Source organism: Ahaetulla prasina, chromosome 3 (genome assembly GCF_028640845.1).
Source record: "Ahaetulla prasina isolate Xishuangbanna chromosome 3, ASM2864084v1, whole genome shotgun sequence".
In the NCBI taxonomy this organism is placed as follows: Eukaryota; Metazoa; Chordata; class Lepidosauria; order Squamata; family Colubridae; genus Ahaetulla; species Ahaetulla prasina.
Window position 1 is genome coordinate 62,726,707 of NC_080541.1, and position 15,290 is coordinate 62,741,996.

Below are 15,290 nucleotides of genomic sequence, written 5' to 3' on the forward strand. Positions count from 1 at the left end.
TGCGCTGGCCTCGCGAGGTGTTCGGATGAGTAATTCTTGCCGGCTCTTCACATCCCCGTTGGGCTAAGATGCCGCTCTGCAGGTTCCTACCGGCTAGGCGTTTCCATGGCGATCGTGGCTTGCAATTGGGCGATCGGCGCATTCGGATACAATCGAGGCAGTAGTGTCGCCTGGGTTCAAGGAACCGTTCCAAAACCAGGCAGCACCGAGAAGAGAAACGGTGCTGTTTAAAATTAGCCTAAGGTACCGGAGGAGGGTGGACCATACCCTTATTCAGGGTAGGAGAAAACCAGAGATCGATAGGCTTGATTTCTGAGCAGACTTCTTTATTAAAGCAGGTCAAGCAGAATCTTCAAGTTTTAGGTGCAGTCCATAGCAGACTTCCAAAAGTTTTTAATTTTTAATATAATACACAGGGTACTATTAGGTTTACAGGGGGAAAACTGTTTTAAATGTGTATAAAAAGCAAGAAGAGCTTCAATTTGCAGATTTTTTTGTCCAGTGGCAATGGGTTTTCCTTGATCAAGCATAGCTACTCCTAAATATTTGAAATAGGTTGCCTTGTTCTTTCTTTCCATTTATGTTCTATGGGTGAGCCTCAGCTTCTTGAATAAGGGCAAGACTCATACACAGCCTTATCTAGGACTTAACCCAGTCATCTGCTAAAGTGACATATGTGGTTTCTGTCCTGTGCTCAGACCTGAACTCCAAAAGAAATAAATCTACTTCCTCTAGAATAGTCTGCAACTGAAATTGAAGAACTATCTTCAATAATTTAGGTCAGCAATTCTTATATTTAAAAATATACTTTTAAGACGATATACCTAGAGAATATATATATCAAAGAATAAAAGCTATATAATTTACATTTTTAAAAAAGTTCTTAGCATTTTATGTAACCCTTAAGAGTGTGATAAGAGACACTATCAATTCAAACAATTTATTAAAAATGTTGTTAAAAACTGTCGGACATTCTCTTGTTTGAACCCAAATCCTAGATAACATCAGATGTTCTCACAGTCATCTCATTAAGATCTGCCCCTAGGGAGCCCAAATCTAAACAAATATGAGTTATTTTATAGGCAAATTATTTAGCAAGTATATCATAGGATTACAGATAAATCATCTTAACTATCCCCAGCAAGAGATAAATCATTTTAGTAGTTTAAAACAGAGGTCCCCAACCCACAGGCTGTAGCCCACTAGCAGGTTGTGGCCCAATTGGGACTGGGCCATGTGAGCAGTTGGCAAGCTCACACATGGTCAGCTTGACTTGCACATGTGGTGGGTCAGCTGCACTTTGTGCAAATGATGGTTGGCACGCACACACATGCCAGTCCATGGGCTGGTTCCCCTCTCTCCCCCCACTGCGCCACCAAGCCATAAAGTTTGGGAACCACTGGTTTAAGACCTGTTACATATTTTTTTCCGTAATGTTATTCTCTCAATAACTCTGTAAGGAAAAATGGGCTGAGAATATAGCCCAAAGTTATTGTTTTAACAATGACTTCCTGGACATATCACACACATTGATTTTCAAAAAAAGTTCCACACATCTAAGTTATAAAATAACCTTGAAATACCTTCAGACTGAATAAGCCATAGTTTGAGCTAAACATAGGTCCCCAAGTTCAAACATAAAGAAGCACTACAATTAGTTTAAAATCAGAATCAATTACTTCTATTTTCCTCTTTAGATATATGCCTCCAAAAGACAGAGAAAATGGATGAACTTAAGTACTTTGTTCACATTCACTTACTGAATGCTAAACCACAGTTAAGCATTGCATTAAAGCCAGTCCTAAATTTATTAAAAAGAATAAAAAATATACAAATTGTACAAAATGAAAAATGGGTAAGAGTCATGATTTTATTGTACAAATTAAGAAGTTACTCTGTTGAGAGTTTATTTTTCTGTGTACTCAGTATACTTTAATAATAATCTTGATTGAGCATGTTATTTCCATAAAGATGTACGAGGATTGCCAGCTGTCATTGTTGATGTAAGACTGTTTCCATAAGTGGAACTTAACTGTTTTAAACACTTTTCATAGTGGGTATTCAGTTTTATGGCTTCTTGTAGAGCATATTTTAAATCTTCTATTTCATCAAAGAAATCCTGAAAGGTTATGACACAAAATATTTTACTTAAATTCTACTTCTGAATTACTTTGTCTCAAACTTTGTTCCTTGCTACAAAGAACATCCTCTCTTCGAATAATTACAATATTTGTTAATTGAAGAAATTGTTATCAGATCCTACAGCTGTAATAATGAATCCTATATTTGTAATAATAAATTACAACTCCTGCCCTAACACCAACTCCTTAATTATACAAGTCTGTGTTTTGTTTTTATAAATTGTACTTATGTGTATAAAACCAGTTAAAACAATGAATTCAACTGACCATATTGCTAAGGTTCCAAATGTAATACAAAGACATAAAACAAATTCCCTTTCTACAGATAAACATAGTGTCCAAATCAAATGATGTATACATATATCTCTTAACAGATATATTACAATCTTAAAATAACAAGAAATTATTTGAAAATAGAATTGACTGTACATAGAAGAAAGGATTATATATTTAGGACTATTTATTATCCATCTTCATATTATAATCTAAAGCATGAGTTCATCCTATACAGTATCACACCCTGCACTTAGAAGTTTTCAAAGAACTATCTGAAATACACAGAACTGTACATTTAACAGACAACTGTATCTTCAATCCAGATACATACAAAAAGGATAAGAGCATTGTACATTCTTAAATAAGCTCCCTGCTTGGAAGGGAGAGCATTACTTAACTTATCCCTATCCAATGATCAGCAAAGCCAAAGCTTCTAGAGCATGATCACAATGTAATAATGCATAAAACTTTATCTCCCATAGCAGACATTTTCCATTTGCAAATGGGAGCTTTCTCTACATTGCCTCAGGATTTTAAAAAAACAACTCACCTTATCTAATGCCGCAAGCTCATTTTTTAACATTCTTCTTTCTTTGGAGAGCGTTTCATTTTCCATCTTCAGTCGCTGTGTCTCAAAAAGCAGCTGGTCTAAAGTACAATAAATAATCTCTTTAAAGTCACTAAAAGATAAAAAATTATGTTCTTATTCTTTTTTAACTGTATCTTAGAATTGTTGTATCTGAAAATCAGATTTTCCTCTTAGGAACTGTATCAGACCTGAAAATACAATATTTCAATTTCAGTTTTATGGTCTTATCATCATCTGATTTTATTTGCTGAAGAGTCAAAAGTATCTTACAGAGAATTCAGAATAATGAGACAATCAAAGGAAATGCAGCTGGGAAAAGAGAAAATCTCAAGACTCTGGAAAACCTAGATCTGCAAGCAGTGGTATAAAGCAGTTGTCAGTCTTAAAATCTTGGGGGGGGGGATGTTAACAATATGAAGTTTAATGGTATGTTTAAGCAATCACACTATAAACCAAGACACTGGGAGTTCTAGTCCTGTTTGTTTTATGGGTTTCTGGTCCAAGTATAGAAAAACATTTTGGCTTTATAGGGCAAGGAATTCTCTACAGCAGCAAAGACCAGTTCATATAATGCAGGGGCCAGAGAAGTAGTACAGATAAAATACGGTTAAAAAAAAAAGGTGTGGTTCAGCAACAGCACTTACAATATATTCAAATTAGCACAGAGGATATGTACCAGATTATAATTTAAAAAACTATTCAGAATTGCACATCATTAATTTATTGACAGCACTTTCTATAAGGTGATAAGAATAACACTTCTTCGCTAGCAATACACATCTCTCATCATAATATAGTTACATTGACAGAAATAAAGCCAGTAAACTTTATGAGAAGCGATGGTCTATTTCCTGGTTCTAGTCTGAAAATAAATAGTACATACCATCAACTCTCCTTAACAACAATAAGCATTCATATCATTCTAAATTTAAGTTTCTAAATCAGGGATGGGCAACTATGGCTCTTTTAGGACTTGCTGCTGGCTCAGGAATTTTGGGAGTTGAAGTCCACAAGTCATAAAAGGGCCATAGTTCCCCACCTCTGCTCTAAATAAAGGAGACTACACAAAATATTATTATGGCACTACTTCACTAAGCCATGTTTGTATCTTAATGCAAAGTGTTTTTAACTGCTAAGTCTGTTTGGAGTGGGAGGGGGTTAATTATATGCATTTTCAATGCAAGAGCAATCTTCAAACTACTGGATTTCAATTTATTGACACTAAGGTAGGTAGGTCTTTGGCTCAGGAGCAACACATGGACTATCAAGGAATCAGGTGCAACTCCTTAAATCCTGTGGATCCTCCTGCCTTGCCCCTTCCTTTCTATGAATATACATTACATCTCTCACTGTACAATGTAAGTGTAGATGTAGAGGTGAATTTTTTGTGAAACACAGCATACTAAGGCTCACATGCTGTCTCTACCAAGTCATGAATAAGACTAGCTTTCCATTTCCTTTTTTGCTTTTAAATAAACCATACTTAAAAATATCTATAGCACAGCACAGCAAAAATATATGTAATCTTTGCTTGTTTTTTTCCTCTTATCACTGTGAGCTGGTATAAGCCACCCCACTCCCACCCACCCACCCCCGCCCCCAGCTTAGCAGCAGAGAAGAGAATTGGGAAGGTTCTTGAATCAATTCCTGCTCACCCAGCCCCAACAATCTGAACTGAGAAAGCATCAGTCTGTTTCTGGGACTCTGGGATTATGCCCAGTATAAACATTTAGAAAATTCTAATTTTCATTTAGTCATAGATGAGAATATGTAATAAGTTACACAAGATCAAGAGCCAATGAAGCAGATATATGAGGAAAAAAAGTATTACCTAAATATTTGCAGGAACAGCTTCCCTTCTTTTTGCACATACATTTGTCAGATGACATTCTTCTCTGAATTGGAACAAATTTGTCCTTTTTTTTACATTCCAAGGCATTTATCTTTTGGTTTGCTAAATGAAGTTGGTGTTCCAGATCATTAATTTTACCCTGTTTAAATAGTTGAACAACTTTAAAGAACAAGTAAAGTAACACATTCTTAAACATACTAAGGAAGGGCAATTGGGGCATCAATTCAGAATTACGTTTTAAAAAAACCTGCATCAGAAGTTAGAAATAAATATGTGATTTAAAGGGTCACATATTTTTTAAGTCACAAAGAGTCATTGTCCTATTTAAACAAAGCTTGGAAATGATAAATGCCACTGACATACTTTTGCAAAATGGCTTGCATTTTAAGGCTGCCTCACTCATGGGCTGGATATGAGATTAAAGCAAGATAGATGATAGATAGATAGATAGATAGATAGATAGATAGATAGATAGATAGATAGATAGATAGATAGATAGATAGATAGATAGATAGATAGACAGATAGACAGACAGACAGACAGACAGACAGACAGACAGACAGACAGACAGACAGATATAGATACAGACACACAGACACACAGAATTAAAAATAAGACATGTATCATAAAAAAGCCAAATTATCCTACATCATTTCAATCCGAATGATTATCATGTTAACTTAAAAAGGGAAAGTTTATGACTGTTCTTTCAGTATATGAAAGAATTAGAATTCAAGAACTCATTGCCATAAACATTGTCTGTACACAGATACTCCATGACATTGTTATTTAACTTTAATAGCAGTGATGGACAGAGATACTGTACATGTGACAATTTCTTATTAGAATGAAACCGCAACGGAATGAAAAACAGTAAATGTATCTTGCAATATGCTTATGAAACATACAAAAATACTGTACTACTAATATTTTATATATACCAAACATATTTCATTTTTTTTAGTTTACTTCAAAGTGATCAAATGATTAAAGCTTACAGACAGCATTGCAACTGTTTCATTTTGTCTTTGATTTGCTTTGACTTCTTTATTGTACCTTTTCTTCAGTTCATTATACATCTGAAGCACTCTGGAAGCAAAAGAAGAATCATTAGTCTTCCAAAAATGAGTATCTATACAAACGTTCACTGAAAAAGAATGGAAGCTATTTATCTATTTTAGCCACAGTGATGGCATGGTGATCTGTATAGAGTGTGCTCAACACAGCCTCCAACTGATAGAAGTTCCCTGCTTCAGCACCTCTCTCAAGTAATGCAAGAATTGCAAGCAACAATCACTTTCTCATACATGGCTGAGTCTCTGAATGCCTGAGATCATCTTCCTTCAAAATCAGTAATCTAATACTGGACAATTCATCACACTTTGGCTGCTTCCAATTAATGGAAGTTCTGTGTAGGATCCCCATTGTGGACTCCCTGGCACTTGACATGTTGTGCTGTGTTAGTTAGTTAGTTAGTTAGTTAGTTAGTTAGTTAGTTAGTTAGTTATTATCACAACATCTTTTCCTTCAGTGGATTGTTGCAGCAGTCCCCAACCTTTTTGGCACCAGGGAACAAACAGGTTTTTCATGCACTGGGAGGGGAAGAATACAACCTAGATCTTCACACACAAAGTTTACAGTAGGGTTTGTGCTCCTATGAAAATCTCATGCCTGATTACCTGAGATGGAGATGAGGCGGTGATGTTAGCACTGGGGAGCAGCTATAAATACAGATGAAGCTTTGCTTGCTCAACTCCAACTTTGTGGCCCAGCGCAGTTCCTAACAAGCCACAGACTGGGTTGGGGACCACTGGACTGTTGCAAATCCATGTTTCTTTTCCTCTCATGTTCACTGCACAAGCAATGGAATAGGGGTATAATGAACCCACTGGTGTCCCATTGGGAGAAATAAAAAAAACATGCATCTGCTGCAGTCCACTGGTCCAGCAATGGACCAATAAAATATTGAGGGATTTTTTTTTAAGTGAGTATTTTACCAGTAACATGGTAATGTTTTACTATAAAACTTTATTTTTATAACTGTAGATGACTCATCTTTGGAAGCTTTCTATTTGGCATTATGTAATTAAAAACACGCACCACAAATACAACTTTTGTTCTATCATGTTATAGAAGAGGGAACTAGCAGAACATTTTTATACAATCAAATAAAAGAATATAACATACTTTAACAAATGGTTCAACACAGAGCAGGAAATAACTCGAAAATGGATCCATATATTTATGGATAAATGTTTAAGGAGTGGTTGTAGTGTCATTAAAGGCTTTTGTTTGCAGACAATATTGTACTCTTAACCAAGAGCCCAAATTATTTGCTAAAATGTATGTTTGACTAGGGTTCCAAAACTCACCTGGCATGTTCCCTTAGTACATCATGTTCCTTGTGATGAACCCCATCACCTTTATGGTACCAGTGAAATTCTGTTTGAATCTGCACACTAAAATAAACAGCCAATTACTCTTTCTTAAGATTGAATAAATATTACTAATGTAATGAGGTTGTCTAACTCTCATAAAAAATCCAATAATGTTAAGAAAGAATACTAAAATTAATTTTTAATTTCAAAGAAAATAAATACATCTATATAAAAACACATAATCAGAGAAAAAAGACATGGATAGTTATGTGATCATAAACTGAAGTATATAGTAGTCTCTAACTTGATAATCTTCGATAATCTCTGACTACATTCTCATTATGCCTGTACATTTTAGGACTATGGCTACTCTACATTAAGATGATCGGAGTTGTAAATTAAGACATTTAGGAAGGCTAGTTTAAAATTCTCCATATTTTCCAATTCAAATATTGTATACATTGATTAAAAAGCCTCTGCCAGCTTTTCAAACTACTGTAATTTCAATTCTCATACATATGATTTCCATTTAACTCTCTAAACCCAAGTTCATCTTTCTGGAAGTAAACATTCTCAAATTCAGTAAAATCTATTTATTGGACATAAAGGATATCCCACCAAGTCAGGCAGAGAACTTAGTTCCATTTGCCTATATTCTGCAAACACCAAGAATTTTTTCATCCTTTAATGAAAGAGCCTTTCATTAAAATAACAAAAGTACTAATCCGGTCTTGCAAATGCCACACTATGTCCCAATTACAACAAGCCAAAACCTTTCAAGAATTGGGCCTACAACCTATATAAATATTAATTATAGACCAATCGAATCTATCAAAATCTGTTATGCTAAAATATTGTATTGGGTAATAATACAGATATTTAGCTTAATATTTAATCATTACATTTCTATATGAATTCTTAAAATTTTTTTTAGGAAAGAATGACTTAAAGTGTGTGATGTGGCCCTCAATTTAACTCATTCATCAATGATTCTATGTAAGGTTGAATCAAATATTGCTTTAATCAACAAACCAACAGACGAAAAGCTAAATCTTTATACATATTAGACTACTAACTGAAATCTTAGATTCTTAAGAAGCACGTGCTTAGAGTATAGCCATTCTTACTCTTTCCTTGTGACACAGGCAGGCAAGCACTTCTTTTGCTCATGTAGTTTATCATGCAGCTGCACTACATCATATTCCAGCTGCTTGTTTTTTAGGCGTACATGCCTCAGCTTTTTAAGGAGCAGCTGATTTTCTTGATTGAGCTGGAAAAATGAAATATTTTTTGTGTTTAAAAACAAAGAGTTGCCCAGAGTTGACTTATTGGAAAGATGGGTGACATATAAATTTAATTAATAAACATACAAGTAAATGCAGCTTAGTTATTTAATGTAATGTAGTAACCTTCATAGTATAAAATAACTCATGTTCGTTGTTGAAGGCTGCCCTTGTTTTAATCAAACACTTTAAAGAGCCAACCTACACATACTTTCAAAACTCAAAAAACCCAAATGTCCCTACTTCGTAAAATTATTAATCACTGTAGCCTATAATTTAAAGTTTTCCCCCAATAGGTATCTTTTATTTCTAATTCTGACATTAATATATATAAATTTTATTAAGGTGAGAAGCATATTGCAAGTCATCTGCATACGTCTGTTACATAGCATATAAAACTCAGTTTTTTCACTTTATTCCCACTTTTCAATCAGTACATCATCTGCTAGTCTGCTGCTTATCTAAACTTCATTAATTTTAAATACATTCCACTTTCATTCTCTATTCACATAAAGTATAAACTCTGCAGGTCTAGTTTATATGGGCATTCTGAGCTTCCCAAAGCCTGTATGCTATAATATTTAACTAGTGTTTCTCAGACTAGCAGTAAAAACAGCCCCTTCCAGCTCTAACCTTTTACTACACACGGTTTTTATATACCATTTTTACTACTGGTTTCCCATTAAGAAATATTTTTGTATCCTAAATAAAATATATATCCAGGAGTAGCATTACCCCTGAGAAACTTTAACAGAATCAGCTGTGCAGCCATTTAATTTGAGCATATATATAAATTTTGGGATAATTTTTACTAGGAGTACAAATTTAAAAAGAGAGAATGGAGACATTTTTAATAGCTATAAAATTTACCATGGGGGGGAGAGAAGACTGCTGGAGGAAAAGACTAAAGCTACCTTCCTATTAATCACGCAGCTATCCAAAGGCACAAACACTCCTGATATGGGGAAAAAAGAAAGCTGTACTGCTTTGGTGAAGTATATACCCCCAACACGACATTCCAAGCCCGATTTAGCATTGGGGGGTGGGGGGGAAAGTACTGGTTCCTTCAGGAGGAAAAATATCTATTTTCTTAATTGCCTCGGAGGTAATAGGCACTTGGCTCTTGGAAGAGGGATGCCAAAAGTTGAGCGCTAAAACTGGGCGCCTTGCGTGATCTGCAGAATAAGGATACACGGGAATTTCTAGGAAACCGGGTAAAAACCCTGGAGCCATCTTCTTTCCCTCTCTCCCCACGAAGTGGGTCTCCGGAGCAGCCGGCCCCGAGCGACGCCCTACATCAAACTTGTCTCTCAAACTTGGCAATTTTGGGACAGGTGGACTCCAACTCTCGCAATTTCCCACTTGAGCTCCCGCTTGCCTCAAAATGGCCCAGACTGAGAACTTCTGCCCTGCCTGCAGTGTCTGCTTTTCCCACCCAAAACGGTTGTGGATTAGGGGAACTGCAATCCAACCCAACCCTCTCGGGCTGGCGCAGGTGGAGGGAAACTCGGCTGCTCCACGCGGCCCCGGCCAGATGCTCTTCCTCACTCACTTGGACGCATCTATGAACCGAGGGCAGAGCCATCCGCTTCCCTGCCACGGCTTCCCACACCGGGTAGAGGCCAAACATGCGGGAGGAGGGTCAAGGCGGCGTCCCCTTCCAGAAAGAGACGCGCCCAACAAAGGAGAGCGGGCGGGATCCGCTCGGGCTCAGCCGCGGGGTTTCCCAGCGGTCCGATAAAACGCCCAAGCAACGGTCAAATAGCCCCCGCAACCGCGGCGTCCACTTCCCCGCCTGTCCCGTATCCACTGGCTCGCGAGTTTCTTCTTCAAAGCGGAGGCGGGAGTGTTAACCAGAAGCACGAAAAGATTCGCCACCCGGGTTAACACGGCTTTAGCGTATCCGAACGAGGAAGCTCGCACCCTCCTCGTAGGCGGTTCCCACGCGCGCGCGCTTTCGTTGGGTGGAAAAGTAAACCCACGTTTGTTTACGGAAAAAATTTCGTGACGCCATAATAACGCGACAAAAGGATCAGGTCCCTTTCCAGGACTTCCGCTCCATGGTTCCCATGGTGACGGGATCCCGAATCGGCTGCATCTCCTCCCCTCTGGGTTAAATGGGTGGTGTAAGAAACATGTGCTTAAAGAGTCAGATTCGAAATTACATTTTTCTACTCAAAAATAGTTGAAGTCGTGTGATGGTAACCTTTATGGAATGTGTATGCGTAAATTTTGTATAATATTTTTATGCAACAATACTCAATTTTATATTTAAATAGAAGTTTGTATAGAAAAATGTAAAAACCTAACGTTGATTTTGGTTAAAAAACACAATTCCATAAAGAATTTTGACTGCCATCACTTCAACTGGCATTTTTTTAAAAACAAACTGGGTTTTGGAGCCTGATACATTTGTAATTCCCACAAACTGCTTGGTTAAGCTCTGAAAAGATGGAATCAGTCAAGGGGAAGATAAAATATTTTATTCTATCAAAAGCTAAGTAGTAACATCTTGAATAATTATACTCTATATTCTTATCAACTTCTTTAAGGTAAGATTTAGCTGCAAAGGAATATGTAATTATTTATCTTTGTCCTATACTATTCACATTTTGGAAGTGGCAATGTTCATCATGGCATGCATTTTGTGATTGCACAAAGCTAAACAGTCTGTGAATGTTCCTACCCCTGCTCTCAAAGTTAAGGAAATAGATATACTGAAATACTACAATTAGTAGAAACTTGTTATTTGTTTCCTGCAACATATATATATGTATGATATAGGATGTCTTTGTATACCTGCATGCTGTAAATATTTGTTTCCTGTGACACTGACATATATATTATGCCCTTTGTAGTTATAACACAAACATGCCACACTGACTAACTTTCTGGACTGTTATTGGGGTCTGTTGTTAAGTATCTGGCATTTGTCAAACTATATGATCAGAGCCTTATCTCTCCCCCACCCTGCCCCCAACGTATCAGATTGGAAATGCTAACATTCAATCTGTGTTGAGTTCCATTCCCTTCACATCAAGGGATCAAGTGGTCAATTGTGAGAACAAAGGAAAGAGGCTTTACCCTGTTCCAGAAAGATACACAAAACCACAAATTCCAGGGATACACAAATCAAAGATGCCAGAATTGGAGGTTGATGACATTCCTAAATAGTATAAAAGGGATTCAGATTCCTTCTCTTTTTGTAGTTGTTACCTGCATGTATCTTGTATATGTTTGGAACAGCTAACCATTTAAGCTTGATCAAGATTAAATGCTATTTGTTATTCAAGCTTCTGTTTAAGTTTCTCGTTTGGCATTTATGAGCTTAAACATAGCACCAACACTCTTCATATTATACATTAACTACCTCTGTGACCATATTATAAGTAATGGTGTTCTCTTCGCCGATGATGTTAAACTATTTAACACTACCAACATACGGCTACCCTTCAAAAAGACCTTGACTTTGTGTCGGAATGGTCAAAAATTTGGCAACTCCAAATCTCAACCAGCAAATGCTCTGTCTTACACATTGGAAAAAAGAATCAGAACACTAAATATAAGCTTGATGGACATTACCTTGAAGATGACCCTCACCCCGTTAAAGACCTTGGAGTTTTCATATCAAATTATTTAAGTGCCAAAGCCCACTGTAACTACATCGCAAAAAAGGCTTTAAGAGTTGTAAATTTAATCTTACGCAGCTTCTTCTCCAGAAATATTACACTACTAACCAGAGCATACAAAACATTTGCAAGACCAATTCTTAAATACAGCTTGCCTGTCTGGAACCCACACCCCATTTCTGACATTAATACAATTGAGTGTGTCCAGAAATATTTTACAAGAAGAGTTCTCCACTCCTCTGAATACAACAAAATACCTTATGCCACCAGACTTGAAATCCTGGGTTTAGAAAATTTAGAACTCCACCGCCTTTGGCATGACCTGAGTTTAACTCATAGAATAATCCGTTACAATGTCCTTCCGGTTAAAGACTACTTCAGCTTCAATCGCAACAATACAGGAACACACAATAGATTTAAGCTTAATGTGAACCACTCCAATCTTGATTGCAGAAAATATGACTTCAGTAACAGAGTTGTTAATGCCTGGAATGCACTACCAGACTCTGTGGTCTCTTCCCCAAATCCCCAAAGCTGTAACCAAAGGCTATCTACTATTGACCTCACCCCATTCCTAAGAGGTCTGTAAGGGGCGTGCATAAGAGCATCAGCGTGCCTACCATTTCTGTCCTAATGTTCCCCTTGATCGTATCCAACTCGTATAATTATTTCATGCTTTACTTATATATATGCTTATATGTCGTATAGTTATTTCATGCTTATGCTTATATATACTGTTGTGACAAAATAAATAAATAAAATAAAATATTATTATTGGACCTTACATTCTGATAACGTCTGCTGGTGCCTCCGAAAGCTGGCCATCCTTGTTGGAACATCCTTGTTCCAACTCCAATGTTTTTTTTAAATTTTATTTTATTTTATTTTATTTGCATTTATATCCCGCCCTTCTCCGAAGACTCAGGGCGGCTTACACTATGTCAAGCAATGTCACGTAACACGAGAAGTCTTATTCTGTAATGTGGAATATTATTTGATCCTTTTCTGAATTTAAAGGTCAGATATAAGCTATCTTTTGATTGTTTCCTGATTGCTTATTTGTACCCTATGACTATCATTAAGTGTTGTCCCTTAGAATTCTTGATGAAAGTATCTTTTCTTTTATGTTCACTGAGAGCATATGCACCAAGACAAATTCTTTGTGTGTTCAATCACACTTGGCCAATAAAAAAATTCTATTCTATTCTATTCTATTTCAAGACAGAACTACAAGTCTAGGCTGCCAAAAACCAGATGATCACTAGATGGCAGCAAAGACTGAAATCTGTTTCTTTGTTCAAGGACAGAAGAGCTTACTTGGAGGTTGTGGCACAATCATTTTAGTCCTTTAATTAAACCCCTTCCATACAGAGACTGCTGATCTGGATTGGCATCATGCCCAATTTTCAACACAGTTGGTCTTGAGGGAATCTTCTTAGTTAATTAAATTCATTTCATTGGTTCTACCAGAGAAAACACTGCAAACATAGCACTGAAACATTTTCATTGCTGGCTGTACTACTGTAGGGTGGCAGTCAAAATCACTTTGTCCTAGCCTGTTGAATCCCTCCCCCCCTTCTTGAATTAAAAGTACCTTAGGGTGAATGTTGCCAATCATCTGTTTTAAGGGCAAGATTTTTCCAGCCCTTCATAATAACAAAGAAGTATGGTAATAGGGTACTGGCTGAAACACTTTTGTGCTGCTTCATTGGCCAGTTGAAGGAAGAACTACTTAATCCATGAGATTCCTTGGCAATTAGCAATGAAAACAGCCCCAGTATTGCATAATTCTTTTTTTTTAACCATTTGACAGTGAAACTATGTAGAAGTGCCACTAGGGGGGTTATTGGAGGAGAGAATGAAGCTCTTTACAATAGTCACTTACTACAAATATGGAGAGTTCTTGCACATTTTACTGAATTGGGTCATAGACTGATTTTATTTATATTCTGTCTTTCTGCCCAACAGTCTGCATTGTAGCAACACTGTAACTCATGAAAATTAGTCCTGTTGATACAAAACAATTTAATGAAAGCATATTTGCAGCTGGCCTATATGGTACACTGAAGAGCATTGTTAACCCAGTATTTTAGAGAAAGAGTTAGGGTTAAAAAAGGAATAAGTGACCTGCTTAGGATTGTTGTATTATTAACAAGATGAAATCAATTATTTTAAAATGATTTGCAATGAAAAGAGAGAAACTTAATTCTACTTCATTCCAAAACCTTTTGAAAATTGTTGGCTAGTGGTCAAGATTGCTTATGTATATGTGCGGCCCTCACCCCTAAATATTCTAAAACCATCATTTTAAGCATTTGGGGGGGACACCATATTAATATTCTGAATAACTATATTTGCTGGTTGAAGTTGTAATTAAACTAAAATTGTGCTAGCTAACAGCATGTAAGGGATGTGGTGGCTCAGGGGCTAGGACGTTGAGCTTGTCGATCGAAAGGTCGGCAGTTCGGCGGTTCGAATCCCTAGTGCTGCTGTGTAACGGGGTGAGCTCCCGTTACTTGTCCCAGCTTCTGCCAACCTAGCAGTTTTGAAAGCACATAAAAATGCAAGTAGAAAAAATAGGGACCACCTTTGGTGGGAAGGTAACAGTGTTCCATGCGCCTTTGGCGTTGAGTCATGCCGGCCACATGACCACAGAGACGTCTTCGGACAGCGCTGGCTCTTCGGCTTTGAAATGGAGATGAGCACCGCCCCCTAGAGTCGGGAACGACTAGCACATATGTGCGAGGGGAACCTTTACCTTTAACAGCATGCAGTTTCTGTTTGCTTCCATTCTTATTCTGGCATAATGCTGGAGAGGAATACAAACAATGTTTATATTTTAAACAAGTTTATGGATAGGATCTTCATTCTAGTTCAAAACAGAAAAAAACTTCATACTAGTCAAACGACAAAACCTAATGGATCTTGAAATTTATCTATAGACTTTAAGTATACAAGAAAGCAATGAGAATTCCCAAATTTATAAATCTCAAAAAGAGATGCTGTTGACTGGAGCAGGACAGCTTACAGAATCAAAGTCTTCAGTCATTCACACTTAACATTTATAGTAGCACTATCTAAATGTCTCCCATTGTTTGTATCGGATTTTTTTCTTCTTCACAGTAAAAGAGTAGCAGCAAAT

The 15,290-nt window shown here is 36.9% G+C and overlaps 1 protein-coding gene across 2 annotated transcripts; it reads right to left on the reverse strand.

Annotated features, from left to right (window-relative positions):
* Nucleotides 1-1,850: 1,850 nt before the first annotated feature.
* On the reverse strand, nucleotides 1,851-10,540 carry LOC131194344 (centrosomal protein of 290 kDa-like). 2 transcript variants are annotated; one of them, XM_058175221.1, is made up of 8 exons: nucleotides 10,072-10,540; nucleotides 9,390-9,474; nucleotides 8,364-8,506; nucleotides 7,231-7,317; nucleotides 5,857-5,947; nucleotides 4,838-4,997; nucleotides 2,968-3,065; nucleotides 1,851-2,119 (listed from the first exon to the last, which is right to left on the reverse strand). In XM_058175221.1, the coding sequence occupies exons 2-8, from the start codon at nucleotides 9,390-9,392 to the stop codon at nucleotides 1,958-1,960; spliced, it is 744 nt and encodes a 247-aa protein (XP_058031204.1). In that variant the 5' UTR covers nucleotides 9,393-9,474; nucleotides 10,072-10,540; the 3' UTR covers nucleotides 1,851-1,957. The 2 variants fall into 2 exon arrangements, with proteins under 2 accessions (XP_058031204.1, XP_058031203.1); XM_058175220.1 differs by lacking the exon at nucleotides 9,390-9,474 and having other exon boundaries at nucleotides 10,072-10,538.
* Nucleotides 10,541-15,290: the final 4,750 nt, after the last annotated feature.